Below are 16,395 nucleotides of genomic sequence, written 5' to 3' on the forward strand. Positions count from 1 at the left end.
CTGCTACATGTCGGATACCTTACTTAAGCACTGGATATGCCAAGTCAGAAACAAAGCAGACCCTTCCCTGGAGGAGCACCCCTACGCTGGGAGAGATGCATTCTACGCTGCAAAAGTGATTGGCACGTGGTGTAAAAAAGTGCTTTCAAATTTGACCTCCAAATCCACTGATTGCCATCGTCCTCAGAAATGCATTGCTTGGTTCATTATACAGGCTGTTATAGCTGGCTAAATATATATATATATACATATATATACACACACACATATATGTATGTATGTATATGAAATAAATATCTACAGGATTGAGCAATATATGCACTCAAATTACATATGTATATATATACATACACACATACTTTAAACATATGATGTGTTTGTGTATATGTACATATATATCTATATACCTATATGTATATGTATATGTGTACATATACACACGCATATATATATATATATGTACATGCATTATGAAATATGGCCTTATCACCACTCTGAAAATTTATGTCAGTTTTTTTTCTAATGAAAAATTTTCTTCAATATATCCATGATGTTGAAGCATTAATGTGTACCTTAGTCAGTGCCAAAGTCAGTGAAGATAGCCCTCAGGTTTGACAGACACAAAGGTGATAAAGTGATTTCCACTGCTCAGGTCTCCCCACTTCCTAGCTGTGTGATCCTGGGTGAGTCACTTTTCCTTTAACGATGTTCAATTCAGCAAGCACTGATTAAGTACATACTTGCTACAGGGACTGTACCAGGCACTAGAGATTTAAAAAAAAAAAAAAGAGAACCAAAGACTTTGTTAGGGCAGAATGTTATATGTATTTATACACGTATTTCCAGGTGTAGTCAATATATCAGGTGTTTTGCTCAATTGTGTTTTCTTTGTTGAGGGGTGGGGCTCTACAGGATTGGAAGGTGTAGGAAGACAAAGGCATTTCCATAAATGACAGTTATATACATATGAAAAGTGTTCTGAAAGTCTATTTTTAAATGGGACAGCGCCTGCCCTCAAGAAACTAAAATTCCCCTCGTGCTCTCTAGTTCATGTAGCTGTCATGAATCCCAAGTGAATGAGCGGATGTAAGAAGCACCTTGGCAATCCTAAGGGGTTATAATACAAACGTCAGTCTGCTCTTGCCGTGTCTGCTATTCTTTTCCAGACCAACAGTGTGAACTCTGTCCCATCTGCATCTTTTACTTTTACTCCAAGATGGGCACCTCATTCGTTTAGACTGAAAGGAACATTTTAGGTCATCTCATACTAGCCCAATGTATTATGGGCAGGAAAACTGGGGGCCAAAAGGGGATGTGAGGTATCCAAAGTCACACAAGTTAGGAAGTGGAAAAGGTGTGATTCCAACCATTTCCTCTGTCTTCAGATCCATTTCTCTGTCTACACTGAAAGGCTGCCCAAGTTAGTGATTCATATGGAAAAGTTTGCCTTGAATTACATTTTCCATTATTAGAAACCTAGGAGAATCACAAAACAATAATCACTTGTAAGAGCTTTATAATTACGAAGACTTATATCCTCTGTTGATCTTCTTGAAAACCCTAAGACTTAGGCAATCTAAGTGTTCTAATTTCTCTAAGGTATATGAGGAAACAAGTAGAGAGAGACAACATGTTTTGTCTAAGGTCACCTAGCTAAAAGTCCCAGAACCATGACTCCAGAAATAGCGGAAACAGTTACCAATTAGGAATCTGAGGTGCTGGGCTTAAATCTTTTCCCTTCTCCTTACTCCCTGGGGGATGTTGGGAAAGGTCTTTGGGCCTCTCTATCCTACTCCATAAAATGAAGGAGTTGAGTAGATGACCTCAAAAAATTGTTCCACCCCTGGAACAATGATTTTTTTTGACCCAGACCCAGAATCTGCATCATCAAAGTCTAATGTTTTTATTTTTATTTTTATTCTTTTTCTTATAGCATTTTCCACTCCACTTTTGGAAAGGCTGTGTATCAAAACACTCAGTTGGCCATGTTTTAGGGTAGAAAATATTTTAAAATAAACACATTTTCAAGTTTTCAAAATTATATATATATATATATATATATATATATTTAAACAAAGACCTCACCTGTCAATCCCACTTCATTTGCAATTGAAATAAAATTGCAAAGAGTTTGTGAACTCCTACCTGGCTCCCCTGTCCTTTCTGGTGTTTGCACCTACCACCTCATCATTATACAGCATAAGAAAATGCAGGAAGAACAAAGAGGGGTTTTTAGTTGGGCTCACATTTTCATTTTGATTAACAATTTTCTCTCTCCTGTAATTTTCAGGTGTTATTTGGAAGATGGAGCTTCAAAGGGTGCCTGGCTGAACCGGTCAAGTATTATTTTTGCGGGAGGTGATAAGTGGTCGGTGGATCCTCGAGTTTCAATTTCCACATTAAATAAAAGGGACTACAGCCTCCAGATACAGAATGTCGATGTGACAGATGATGGGCCGTACACGTGTTCTGTGCAGACTCAACACACCCCTCGAACCATGCAGGTGCATTTAACGGTACAAGGTAAGGGCACGTTTCCATCCACTTGCCTGGGTTGCTAACAGCCATTCTTTGTAAGGATTGATATTTGGAGACTGAAATACTTAGAAGTCATGTTGTCATTGTGTTCGTATATTTGTATCATAATTTCCTTTAGTGATAATAAGGATTATAGACACTTACATGACCAAACATCAAGACAAGAGTAAATATGTCGAGACTCAAAGATAATACTTTTTCTATGAGCTTAATCCTCCTTTTCTACCTCTGAGTCACTCATTCCATAAATCTTTGAGGACTCAGGATGGATGCACTCAAATATTGGCATTTATTAGAATGTTTTCCACAGTTCTATAAAAGTGAGAAGTAAAGAGTTTTCTCCTAGAGTTTTGATTCAATCTCTAGTGATTACTGACTCCCATTTATCTTAGTTTATCTAAAGTCTTAGTTTATTTAAACCATGAGGTATATAAGCAGAAAGAAAGAACAACCAGTAATGGGGGAAGGATAAACTGTAACCAATGAACTCCTTATAATCTTGCAGGCTTCACTTGTACCCAGATAATGACAAGATAACTAGATGAAGCCCCCAGCCCCATGGTGGGTGGGTGTCTTATGGAGAATTTGCGGCATAGCCTAGAAATGTTGCATCTCAGGATGTGAAGGCACAGATGGGTCATGAACTACATTGTGAGGAAGAAGATGACATTGATTATTAGGTCATACATAAATCAAAGTACGGTCATTGATGGGGGGGATAAAAGCAATATATGGAGCTAAATTATCTGAGTAAAATTTCAAGGAGTCACATATCACATTAATTTCTGATTCTCAAATTTGATCAGGTTCTTCCTTATGCCAGTAGAGTTTCCAGTTTATGAGCACATATATCAAGGTGTAATGTTTTGAGGGAGAATACAAGTACACTGGTAGAAGAATAATTACTCATTTCTAACATTTTACTGTATTGAATTTCAAGATGTGATACTGTCCCTTGAATGAGAAGCATATAGTACTAACACTTACCATATACATTAATTACATAACATAAGGATTTGAGGATGTCCAGCTATGTAATATGTTAAGGGATATGCATTAACCCATGAGATTTCCAAATCCATTTAATCATGAGTCCTTCATTAATTTATTTACTTACCTATTTCCTTAGTGTTTCCATGTTTCTAGTGTTCATATGGTGTTCTATTGAATTCAGATGTTTGTAGCGGGGAAGAACGGTGTAGCTTTGTGAATGTTTCTTCTTTTTTTCATTGTTGTTGAGTTGTTTATAAGTTGTGTCAGACTTTCCATGACCACATTTGGGGTTCTCTTGGAAAAGATACTGGAGTAGTTTGCTACGTCCTTCTTCAGCTCATTTTACAGATGAGGAAACTGAAGCAAACCAATTCAAATGACTTGCCCAGGGTCGCACAGCTCCTAAGTGCCTGAGGCCTGATTTAAACTCATGAAGAGAAGTCTTCTTGATTCTGGGCCCAGCACCCTATTTAATGCCATTTGTTACTGGAGCTGTGGTAAAGCCTCACTACTATGTCACAGACACTCTTTTAGCATGAAGGAGGTAATTGATCTTTGTTCCTCGGTGCAAAATAGGAAAAAAAAGTGATCTTAACGTAATTCCGTAGGATAATGACTGTTCATGTCCTGTAATCAAAACAAAACACTTAAACAATTTAGTTTTCACAACTGACATTATTAATAGAGGGATAATTCCTCTCAATTTGCTAATTACTTTTCCTTCTTAAAGACTTTCTTCTTGAAAGAAGGGTGAGGGGGAAGAGAAAGAAAGAAAGTAGATTGTAAAAGATAGATGGCTGAGTTTGTTGTCAAGGAGCCCGGGGTTCAAATGTGGCCTCCAACATATACTAGCTTTGTGACCACAGACTAGACATTTAAGCTTTTAGTTCCCCAGACAGCAGTCTAAGTATTGAGTTACAGAAGAGCTGTTGATCCACACAAACACACATATGTGAATTCATGCATATATGCATAAATGCATATATATGTGTGTATATATATGTGTGTGTGATATTATATACATAATATAGAGATATACTTGAAGAGTATAAATATGTAAATTCATCAAAGATGATAATTTATCCAGTAATGTTTAATTATATCTATATACTTTAAATACTTTCTACTGTCCCAAACATGATTCATTTCTTTCTCCTAGTTTTTTTCTCTTTTTCCTCTCCCTCTCTTTCTCCTCCCTTAATATTAATATCATATGTAGAAACCAGTTCAGTTAAAAGAACCCACAGCCAAGTTGCCCCAATCTATTTGTCTTCCAAGTATTTTATAATAAGTTTATCATTTTGTTGATTCTGGCTAATTAAGTCAGAAGCAATCAAGGTCTTTCACCACAAGTTGGCACTAGAAATGACATTCATGGGTTTATAGTATTTAGATCTAGAAGAGATCTCAGAGCTAAGTCAATTCAATAAACGTTTACTAAGAGCCCACTGTGTACCAGGTACTAAGCCAGAGTTCAAATCACCAGCATCTTTTTTTTTTTAACTGAAGAAATTGAATGACTTACTCAAGAATAAACTAACAATAAACAAGAAATCCACAATTCCACTCCCATCGTTTGGGCTTAAATCAGTGTTCTTTCTGCTGTAATTTACATTGTCTGACCTTGGAAAGTTCTGATCCGGCCACTTGAAGTTTGTATGGTTAGCTGCAAATATATGGAATTCCATATGTATGTCTTTCAGTTCAAAATTTTAACTTTCAGAAATCTATATTCCTTATGTGTATATAACCTCTTGAAGGAAATATTCCTAGACTATAGAGAATGGACTAATAGAATAATATTTTTCCCTATGAAATATTGGTTGATCAGACCTCAAAGATGTAGATGAGTGTTTTTCTGGTTTTCAAACCCTCTGAATACAGGAGAAGAGGGGAATCGTGAGACCTTTGGAGTCCCCAGCCAGCAGAAGAAAGTCTTATTCTAAAATGGGTAATTAGTCAATGTCCTTAGACTTAGAGATACATCCGAAATATAAGTTGAAATACATCAGCTTAGATAATTTGTGGTTGTTGTTGAGTCCTATACAACTCTCCGTCATTCCACTTGGGGTTTTCTTGGCAAAGATACTGGAGGAGTTTGCCATTTCCTTTCCAGCTCATTTTACAGATAAGAAACTGAGGCAAACAGTGATTAAGTGCTTTGCCTGTGATCACACAAATAGTAAATGTCTCAGGATGGATTTGAGCTCAGGAAGATGAGTCTTCTTGGTTCTGAGACCAGGGCTCTATTCACTGCCCCACCTAGCTGTCAAGATTGGATAATAACGGCTCATTGTAGAAAGATTAGGGAAATCATTCTTTGCATTGAAAGGAAACTGTATAGTTGCTCTTGACATGTACCAAACAGGGGACTTGCATATCCTTTAGAAAATGAGAGGGAAGAAAAATGTCAGACTTTTAAAGTGAATTTTATGAGTCAAATTACGGATTTAATACTTTTACAATGCTTATGAATGTAATTATTTATGAGAAACTGATTGACTTGTGGGCAGTTTTCCAATTATATTAACAAAGTGCAGGGGAAAACACTAATAAGCTAAGCAAACCAGCATTTCAAGTAAATAAATGTCATAGGAAATCAACCCCACTCCAAGCACATGTCAATAGATAAAATAACAAATGTGACGCCATGACTGCATCTATTCTCCTAGTAAATGGGGTAAAATGCTGGAAGCCAGTCTATATTCAAATAGCTTTAATGGGTGGATTGTTAGCTTGATAACTTGTAAAACTTTCGTTCACCAAAATAATGTCTTTTAATTGGAGGAGTAGAGTTTCAAAAATACTAACACTTAATAATTAAGCAACCATGCTATTAATTCCTGGGGTCCAGTTAGCATTGTCTTGATAAACTAAGCCTATGTTGTTTGTTGCAACTCTGTATGCTTGTTTAGAAACTTTTTAAAAATCAAACTTGTATCCCACTTTTTCATCCTCCTTTTTTTTTCTTTCCATTCTCATTCTCATCCCTTCTTCCTTTTATTTTTCTTTTCTCTTCTCTATTCTTCTTCCATTTCCTTTATCTTAAATAATAGGAGGGGAAAAAGAAGTCTTCACAAATGGGTACTGTGCACACTAAGTTTCTTAGAGATATAAATATCCAGAAATATGTCAGCTACATGGGGCAGCTAGGTAGCGCGCTGGATAAAGCACTGGTCCTAGAGTCAGGAGGACCTGAGTTCAAATCTAGGCTCAGACACTTGACACTAGTTGTGTGACCCTAGGCAACTAACAACTCCAATCATCTCACAAAATCAAATAAATAAATAATAGAAACAAAAACGAAAACAAACAAAAAGACATATATGGTAGCTATAGTATAAAAGAAAGAATTCTAGGAAGAAGAGAGTGGGGCAGGGAATTCAACTGACATAAATTGTATCCTCCCTCTGCAACTAAACAGTGTGGCCTTGGGCAACTTGTTTCACATCTTTGCGACTCTGTTTCCTCAGCTGTAAAATGGGCTAGATATCTTTTATTCATGGTCATTAGTTATAAATATTCATTGAATAAAATGCATGATTTCCTAAGATACCAAAGATTTTACTAGAAGAAGAAAAAATGCTAATTCAGCTACAAAATAGATTACATGAAGTACAAGATATCCAGACCCACAAGTATAGGCCTTTTCAATCATCCCTTTGTTTTCCCTCTTTCCTAAAATTGGCAACACAAAGTGTCATGAAATTTGTGAAGTGTCACAATCTGAGTGTTGTTTAGAAAGGGTGGAAATTGAGTAATTGACCCATGTACGAAGTTAATTATGTCATTATCTATAAATACATGGTAATGCTAAATCAAGTCACCTAATTGGCTGTTGTTTCTGGTTCTGTTGTATGATCATTAATACACAAAAGGCTTCCAATTCACTTGTTCAAAAAATGTAGGGGCATGGAGAAATTAAAGAGGGAATTGGAGCCATTCCTTTATAATGCTGTTGGTGCAAGGTTAAACTATTGGGATATTGCGAAGTCCTCTGATGAGACTGCAAGCTCATTAAACAGTGACTTCATGATTCGTGAGTACTGAGTCATGAAATGGTTCAATACAACATGCTACCTTGTGAAGGAGTAAGCTCCCCCCCAGAAGTATTTAGAAAGAGTCTAGATGACCACTCATTGGACACGATGTAGAGACTTCACACCGGCCCAAGTGGCAACTAGAGTCCTTTCCATTTCTGAGAATCCATTAAGATTTGGCAAATGTATACCAAACAAGGTCTAACATACGGCTTTATACCTAGTAGAGAGTTGAGGAAATCTTGGCCAATATTGAATGGATGAATGTTGAGTCAGCATCATCCACATTATTAACACTGTCTGGATGTGAGAGATCACAGACACAGATGAAAGGGACTTTAAAGCCCATCCAGTCTAACCTTGAATTTTATAGATGAATGAATGAATGAAGCACTTTTGTTTTTTGGTTTTTTTTTTTCATATTTATAGCTCACTGTAGGTTTGTTTTTGTTTTTGCACACAAAATTATAAATCTATTATATACAACTTGCCTTTCCTTTCAAATATATAATAAAGTTACCATATAACTTTCTTTTTTTTTGTCCCTCCCTCACCCCTCCACCCTACAGATGGCTACCATTAGACACAAATATACATATACATATATGTATATATAAATATATATATATATGAGTGTGTGTATATACATCTACATATACACACATGTACACATATCTTCATACTATATATACTTCTGTTTATCATTTCTTTTTTCTGGATGCAGATAGCATCTTCCTTCGTAGGTCCTTTGTAGTTAATTTGGGTATTTATGACAGTCAAAATGACTTGGTCACTCAAGGTTGTTCTTAAAACAATATTGCTGTTACAATGTACAACATTCTCTTGGTTCTACTCATTTTGTTCTTCATTATTTTGTGTAGTCCTTCCATGTTTTTTTTTCCTGTTAATGGATCATTTACTAAGCACTTAATATTTGCAAAACATTGGGAATAAGAATAACAAAATAAGACCTCCTGAGCTCTCAAAGAGCTCTCTTTCTAATGGAAGAGACCACACCTATAGATAGTTACAGCTGAAATCAGATAGAAAGCTCCCTTGACAATGGCTCTTCCTTAATGTTATTTCCACTGATATAAGGATACCAGTTACAAGGTTGAACCATTTGAAGGTGCCAAGGACTTGAGTACTGAGACCTTTCTCCTGTGAATATTCAGGTGCTTTGGCTAAGGGACCCATAGAAGCAGTGGCCAAGTTGTAGCTTCACAAGGGTTGCTTCCTGGGACGGAAACTGAGGGAACTGGGCTAAAAGCATTGCTTTTCCCAAGTCTCTTAGGTTCAGGGTCCTGGGCTGTCTCTGTCAGGGTCTAAGCAGAGAAGGTGGGTCAAGGTGGTGGTGCGAGTGGTCTGACTTACTTGCTTGCCCCATGCTGCCTCCTGCCTCTTTCTCAGGGGGGGCTTGCTGCTTCAACCAGGTTGGCTCTGAATTTGCTGTGAGTGATGGTTGGCAGTTGGTGGGAATAACTGGTCTTTTCTCCATAGAAGCGCTTTACTTTATGTTGGCTGTCAAAGACTGGCTGGAAGCAGGACAGCTGGTCTTAGGGGGTGCTGCCACTCAAGGCTCTAGTGTTCACCTGCCTGTCGGTAACAGTTGGCCATTAATAGTTGCTGGTGTTGTTGAGGAAGGTAGCCAGACCCCTTCTCCACAATGATATCTTCAGATGAGGACCTAAAGATCTGAGATGTAAATAGCAGACTTACTGAGGTCAAATTCATTCCTTGCTCCTCTAGGACACATTGCATCATATGTCACTATAATGTAGAATAGGATAGAACTGACATCTGGATCTATGGGACTGAATCATAGGACTGGATCTATGATAGAATGAAAAGGCTCTGAAACAAAACTTTAATCTATCTAGTTTTGGAAATAGAGAGCAGCTCTGTAGAATCACCATTACTGTGTGTACAAGCAAAGCTGAGCCCACCCAAAGAAAGAGGTTTAAATAACACCTATACCTGTAATTCCAGATCTCTTAGTTTATCTGAAGTTGAGCAGGTTAGAGATGTTTACTTAGTTTTTAGCAAGCAGTTTTCTTTAAAAATGATAGTAACTGACTTACTCCAAGGGTGACTCTGGGTGAGTTGCTTCACGTCAATATGACTCAGTTTTTTTTATCAGTAAAATGAGGACATTAGAACAGACAGGCTCTAACATCACTTAAAATGATGATAACTAATAATCAGTAGCATTAATGTAGCACTTTAAGGTTTGCAAAGCATTTTACATATGTTTTCCCATTTGGCCCCCACAAATGCTGTGAGGGAAGTGATATCATTATCCCCATTTGACAGATGATAAATTTCTGATAGACCAAAGTTAAGTGACTTGCCCAGGGTCACACAACTAGTAAGTACCTGAGACTGGATTTGGCCTTAAGTCTATCCTGACATCAGGACTAACACTTTATACATTGGGCCATTTAGCTGCCTGTAGAAACATGTTCATAATCACATGGTAGGTAACTGTCAGAAGTAATCTTTGGACCAATTCCCAGTTTGGCACACTACCTACTACACAACTCTGAATGGATACAAATATGTCACATAGGGAGGTCAACACCATAAATACATGCCTAGATTAGCTGATCAAATAATCCTGTCACAGGCATGGAGGGTCCCAGACAGGTGGATCTGATCATGACAGGACTTCAGGAAATCTCTAGATAGTGAGTTTATATTTTAATAAAATGATGCCTGGAAGGAGAGGACCACTAGAATGCTCAACTGAAGGGTGAGAGACACGAGAAACTCAAGGCATGGATTTCCAGAGATGAAGATGGGACCCAGAAAGGATGTCACTTACCCCATAATTATTCCTAAGTCTTTAGTGGTGGGATACATGTGCATTTACTGCTGGGTAATATAAAGCATCCTGTCTTAGAACCGAAGAATGCCCAGCATCTCCTGGGAAACCTGAGAAAGGGAAGACATTAGTTTTCTTAAATCCTACAATGAACCTAGGTGAAAGAATCCAAGGTAGAAAGTCTAAATGAGTAGAGAAAAGGAACAATTTCAGAAAGCAGTAATGAAAGACAAAAAAAGAAAAACCACAAATCAGTTAGGAAATTAGTCCCCTACTTTGTTTTTATTTGTTTGTGTTTTGTTTTGTTTTGTTTCCTTTTGTTTGGAGAAGTTGAGAACTGTGATTTCTCTACAAATTTTTGCTAAATAAATCATCAGAGAATCCTAGACGTGCACCTGGAAGGAAGGTGCCTCTGAAGTCATGGAGCCCCCTCCCCCCCTGCCATTTTCCATATGAGGAGCTGGAGGATCTGAGATTCAAAGTAACTTGCCAAAGGTCACAGATATAGTAAGTGAAGATGGAGCATTTAAATTGCAGTCCTCTGATGTCAGATCCAGCAATCCGTACCATGGACCAAACTTGGAAAGTCTCTTGAAATGATTTTGTTCTCATGAATTTCTGCCCATCTTCTGTAATCTATTGTCTTGAAGAAGCAGCTGATGCACTGAGAGGTGAGATAGCTTGTCCAGGGTCGCAGAGAATCTACACCAGAGGAAAATCTTGAACCCGTATCAGCCTGATTCCAAGGGCAGCCCTCTCTCCACTCTGTCATCCTGCATCTTCAGGATGGAAAAATGAAAGTGAACTAGACTAAAACGGCCCAAGTGCCACGTAGTGATGACATCAGGGAGCCGGGTAAGCAGATCCATTTTTACTTGGGACATGACTGACATGTTTTCTCAGTATATATGTACTAGAGAATATGATTTGGCCTCTACATGATCAAACCCATGCTGCAGAACTAGATTATGAAATGGTTTTAGTAATTTTGCCTAATTTCTATTTTAAGCCCAGTGGAGTAAATGCACATAATGGTGCCTCTACCATGGAAGTCAAAGAGCCCATGATATGTAATCATGCTCTATAATATCCCAACAATGGGATTTCCTTGTTAAGTATATTCCCTGAACACCGGGATGCCCTGAGTATTATCATTCTATTAGGTATCATAGCTTACTTCCCACCCCACCCACTCTCCAGGGGCATTTGCTTACATGAATGGATAAAGAGTTAAATCAGCAGAATATACATATTTGTTAGGATAGTATATCTGAAGAGATTATAATTTGGGAGGTGAGGTTGGAGGAAAGGAAAAACAAAACAATGGAGATCCTGGAGAATGGAGGGAGCTCTTACTGAGGCCTGTCTTCCTCATTGCTGAGAGATAGGGGAAGACGTGGGGGAAATAATGGTGTCCGCTAGCAGATGGTGGTAGTGTACGAGATGTTGGAGTTTAATCATGTTTGTTCTTCCCCTCACTAAGCCTTGATGGGAGGTGACAAGGAAGGCTAATAATGGCTCTGATGCCAAGACAAAAAGTATCAGACAAATGGATTAAAAACAACCACACCCCTTCTTAAGAGGCAAGTGGTCAAACCGTGAGATAAATGACTTCTCTAAAAAATAGCAAAATAGATAGAATATTGGACTTGGAGTCAGGAAGTCCTGAGTTCAAATTGAACCTTTGACACTTACTAGCTATGCAACAACCCCTGGACAAGTCAATTAACTTGTGTTTGTCTCAGTTTCCTCAACTGTAAAATGAAGATAATGATAGCATCTGAGTCCCAGTGTTTTTGTGAGAATCAAATGCACAGATCCTGGCATATAGTAGGAATTTAAGAGATGCTTGTCTCCTTTCTTCCATATGAAAAGTGCCCTAAATCACTAATAATAAGAGAAATTCAAATCAAAACAAACTTGAGATTTCCCCTCAGCCAATAAATTGGCAAAGATGAGAAAAAGATGGGAAAAGTCAATGTTGAAGGGATTATGGAAAGATAAGAACATTAATGCACTGTGAATTGCTACAACCATTCTGGAAAAGGATTTTGAATTATCCAAATAAAATATCCAGAATGTCTATTTCGTTTGACACAGAGATTCTACTTTTAGTCATACACACCAAGGTGAATACCGACAGAAAGAAAGGTTCTATGTAAATAAAATAATTTATAGCAATATATTCTATGAAAGCAAAGAAATGGAAACAGTGCAGATGGATATAGAGAAACAGGAAATGTATACGAATGCCAAGTAAACCAAGCAAAAGCCAGATAACAAGATAAACAATGACTCACCTAATCTTTTCAGTCTTATCTGACTCTTTGTACTTCTATTTGGGGTTTTCTTGGCAAAGATACTGGAGTAGTTTGCCCGTTCCTTCTCTGGTTAATTTTTTAGATGAGGAAACTGAGGCACATGAGGTGAAGTGACTTGCCCAGGGTCACACAGCTAGTGTCTGAAGCCGGATTTGAACTCCTGAAGACATCTCCCTGACTCAGGGCCTGGTGTCACCTACAATATTTACAGCAACGCAAAAGAAAAGAATAACCATCAGAAAACAATCAAAACTGGAAGCTGAAGTTATAATGACCAAACCTAGAGAAGATTTCTCTTCCACGTCATTGGCTGAAGTAGGGACTCCTGGGTGTGGACAATAGCAAACGTTAGTTGTTTGTTTGTTTGTTTTTCCAATGAATTTGTTGGTGTTGCTGATTTTTTTTCTTGCTCATTAAAAAAATAAGTCTTCATTACAAAGGAAAGTCTTCTGGGAAGGGGGGAGGAACGAGAGTTATGGAGGGAAAAATAGATGAGGTATAAATAAAAGATAGCAATAAAATCAAAACACCAAGACTAAACACAACTACGTGAATGGGTTCTCATTTCTCTGGAAGGTTAGTGATGTAGGATGGGCAGAAATAAATGAAGTCCACCTTTCTGCTGAGGGTTCTACAGGGAAAAGTGATTGTCTTCCCATTGCCTCTATCCTGCTTGGTGACTTCCATCTGGACAAATCTGGCCTATTAAAGGAACTTCCATGTAAAGAATCTTTTGAGTCATGTGACTCTAGAATGTGGAGGGAAACAATGCTTTGGAATTAAAATCATTTCCTCTAAGCAGGGAATGAATGATGCTGCAAGAATCCCTTAATTTCAATCACTACTGATCCACTTAGGGTTTTGTTGTTTTTGTTTTTTGTTTTTTGTTTTTTGTTTTTTCCTTTTGGCAGGAGAATAAACAATTGTGTATAGTGGGGCAGTGTTGATTAACATCAATTAGGCACGATTTTATTATCCCGTTTCAATTTTAGGGAGTGAATAGCCCTAGAAAGCTTGGGAGAAAGGAGAAATATCCCAAAGGGGGAAAAATAAACTGTGTGTTCTCACACTGAGACAATGTTTCTGGCTACACAATTTAAATCACAGTTGACAAGTAGTTACTGAATAACTCTACCTTTTTTCAGGGCTTTTGCTAGACATGAATAGGCAGGTAGGTAGGTAGATAGATAGATAGATGGATAGATAGATAGACAGATGGGTAGATAGATAGACCGATAGAAGTAAGTAGATAGATAAATAACTTTCTCAAGTCATCACACAGCTAGCAAATGTCAGAGGTGGGATTTGAAAACAGGTTTTTTTCTGACTCTTCAGTTCCTTTGAGCTTTGTTATTTATGATCTCTATTGACCACACGCAAAGTTCCACATCTGGCCGGCATCAATATGTTGAGCACCAATCCTATGTGATTATCAACAGTCTTTTGGACATCAATGCACATACCTTTCCCTAGTATCTCAAAATCATTGTGACCAAAACAGAGTTCAGTAACCCTTCCCCCTCCAAATATCTAGAGGTAAATAGGCAAAGGGAGGGAAAAGGAGAAGGAAACAGGGAAGGGGGAAAGAGAGATAGAGACAGAGAGAGACAGAGAAAAACAGAAAAAAAAAAGGCAGAGAGTACTATTCTTATAGAAATAGCAAGATAAATACATAAATAAATATATGTATACAACACATATGTTGAGTGAAGGGGTCTTATCTTTTTCATACTGGAATCACTGGGATGGCAACTATCAGAAGAAAAACTGGAACCCAGAATTTTCCTGCTCTCAGTCCGGGACTATGCACTTTACTCTCGATTTACATTCAACAACTTTGTAATAATCTCTTGCCCTCAGACTTAGATATATCTCTGTCCCTCTAGGTAATATATGTACCCATTCATCTGTATTCAGAGAGATCTGGGATTTCTTTAGTTCAGGAGTTCCACCGATGGCAAGCCACCCACGTCCTCCCATTCTGTGCAATTGTCATCCGTATCTTCCCCAAAGCAGATATGGACGTGGGCGTAGGACATTCACAGTGAGTGGTCTAGATCATTGCCAGGTTAAATGACTTGCTCATAGTCAATCAATGCATATCAGCCAGTCAGTGAAAAAGCATTTCTTAAGCACTTACTAGGTGCCAGGCACTGTGCTGGGAGCACAAATCACAGCAGAAAGACAGACTCCGCCCTCAAAGAGCCCACATTCCAATTGGCAAAGACAATGCTTAAAAGGAAGCTAAAGTGGAGGGAAGGGTCAGAGGCGTCTTTGGCTTGGGGATCCTCCATAAATTGGGTGTTTTGGGAGAAACTCACCAGTCAAAAGGTGAGGTCTCAGGGCTAGAGAGGACTTCCCAAGTGAGAAGTCATTGAAAGTGGATGAGCTTCCGAGGTGGAGAGGTTTCTATGACCTAGTAGAGAAAGCCCTATGGAAGTGAGTCAGATGCAGCCTGGAGGCAGGTCCTGAGCTGTGTCTTCCTGTTATGGAGGCTGACTTTCCATTTTCTGCTCTGTACCTCCGCTAAGGCCAAAAGTTACAGAGAAGGTACAAATCTGGGTTGGTGGAAGAATTTTCTCACCAAGAGCTCCATTTTAAGGATGAAATCACAACCTAGCTTATGCCCAGGTGGCAGCTAGGGACTGCCATAGTGCACCAGGCATGGGGACGGGAGACAAGAAAACTCATTTCCTTGAGTTCAAATCTGGCCTTAGACACTTTTTCCATTGTGTGACCCTGGGCAAATAGCTTAACCCTGTTTGCCTCAATTTCTTCATCTATAAAATGAACTAGAGAATGAAATGGCAAACCACCTCAGTATCTTGGCTAAGAAAAGCCGAATGAGGTCACTAAGAGTCAGGCATGATTGAAAAATGACCAAACGATAACAAAATCCCATCTCAACATGTATGTAAAAATAAAAGAAGTGATAGAGAGAAAAACTGAGAGAGAGACAGAAGTAGATAGAAAGGAAGGAAGAAAAGAAAGAAAGAAAGAAAGAAAGAAAGAAAGAAAGAAAGAAAGAGAGAGACAGAGAGAGAGAGAGAGAGAAAGAAAGAAAGAAAGAAAGAAAGAAAGAAAGAAAGAAAGAAAGGAAGAAAGAAAGAAAGAAAGAAAGGAAGAAAGGAAGAAAGAAAGAAAGAAAGAAAAAGAAAGAAAGAAAGAAAGAAAGAAAGAAAGAAAGAAAGAAAGAAAGAAAGAAAGAAAGAAAGAAAGAAAGAAAAAGAAAGTATACAGCCATTTCAAGGTAATAGACTGATCACTTTTGGACTCTGATGACACCTACTCCTGAAAAGGGAGTAGAATGAAGTGGCTAAAGTGCCAGGTTTGGGTCAGGAAGATGTGAGTTTAAATCCCCATATGGTCATACGTAAAATGTGTTTCAAGTCTTAAAGCACTACTGTAAATGGAGTTGTATAGCCCTTGGAAAATCACTTAACCTTTCTGTGCTCAGCAAACTCTCTAGGACTGGTGGACTGTTAATAAACTAGTTGAGATGAGCTTTGGTGCCTGGAATCAATCATTCAATCAGTCAATACAGATTAAGCACCTGTGATGTAGGAGGCACTGTGATGACTTCTGGGGATACAAAAAGAGGCCAAAGACAGTTCTCAAGGAGCTTACAATCTATTGGGGGAAACAACATTCAAACAAATACATGCAAAGCACACTATAT

General features: G+C 38.2%; 1 protein-coding gene across 1 annotated transcript in view; it reads left to right on the forward strand.

Moving 5' to 3' along the window:
* The window catches only part of NEGR1 (neuronal growth regulator 1), a 1,063,275-nt gene that overhangs the window by 430,397 nt on the left and 616,483 nt on the right, over positions 1–16,395 (forward strand). Inside the window, exon 3 of the mRNA XM_027874094.1 lies at positions 2,291–2,523. Within this exon, the coding sequence (XP_027729895.1) occupies positions 2,291–2,523 (233 nt within the window). The remainder of the gene's footprint in view (positions 1–2,290; positions 2,524–16,395) is intronic.

Source organism: Vombatus ursinus, unplaced genomic scaffold, assembly GCF_900497805.2.
Source record: "Vombatus ursinus unplaced genomic scaffold, bare-nosed wombat genome assembly UNPS02014804.1, whole genome shotgun sequence".
Classification (NCBI taxonomy): Eukaryota; Metazoa; Chordata; class Mammalia; order Diprotodontia; family Vombatidae; genus Vombatus; species Vombatus ursinus.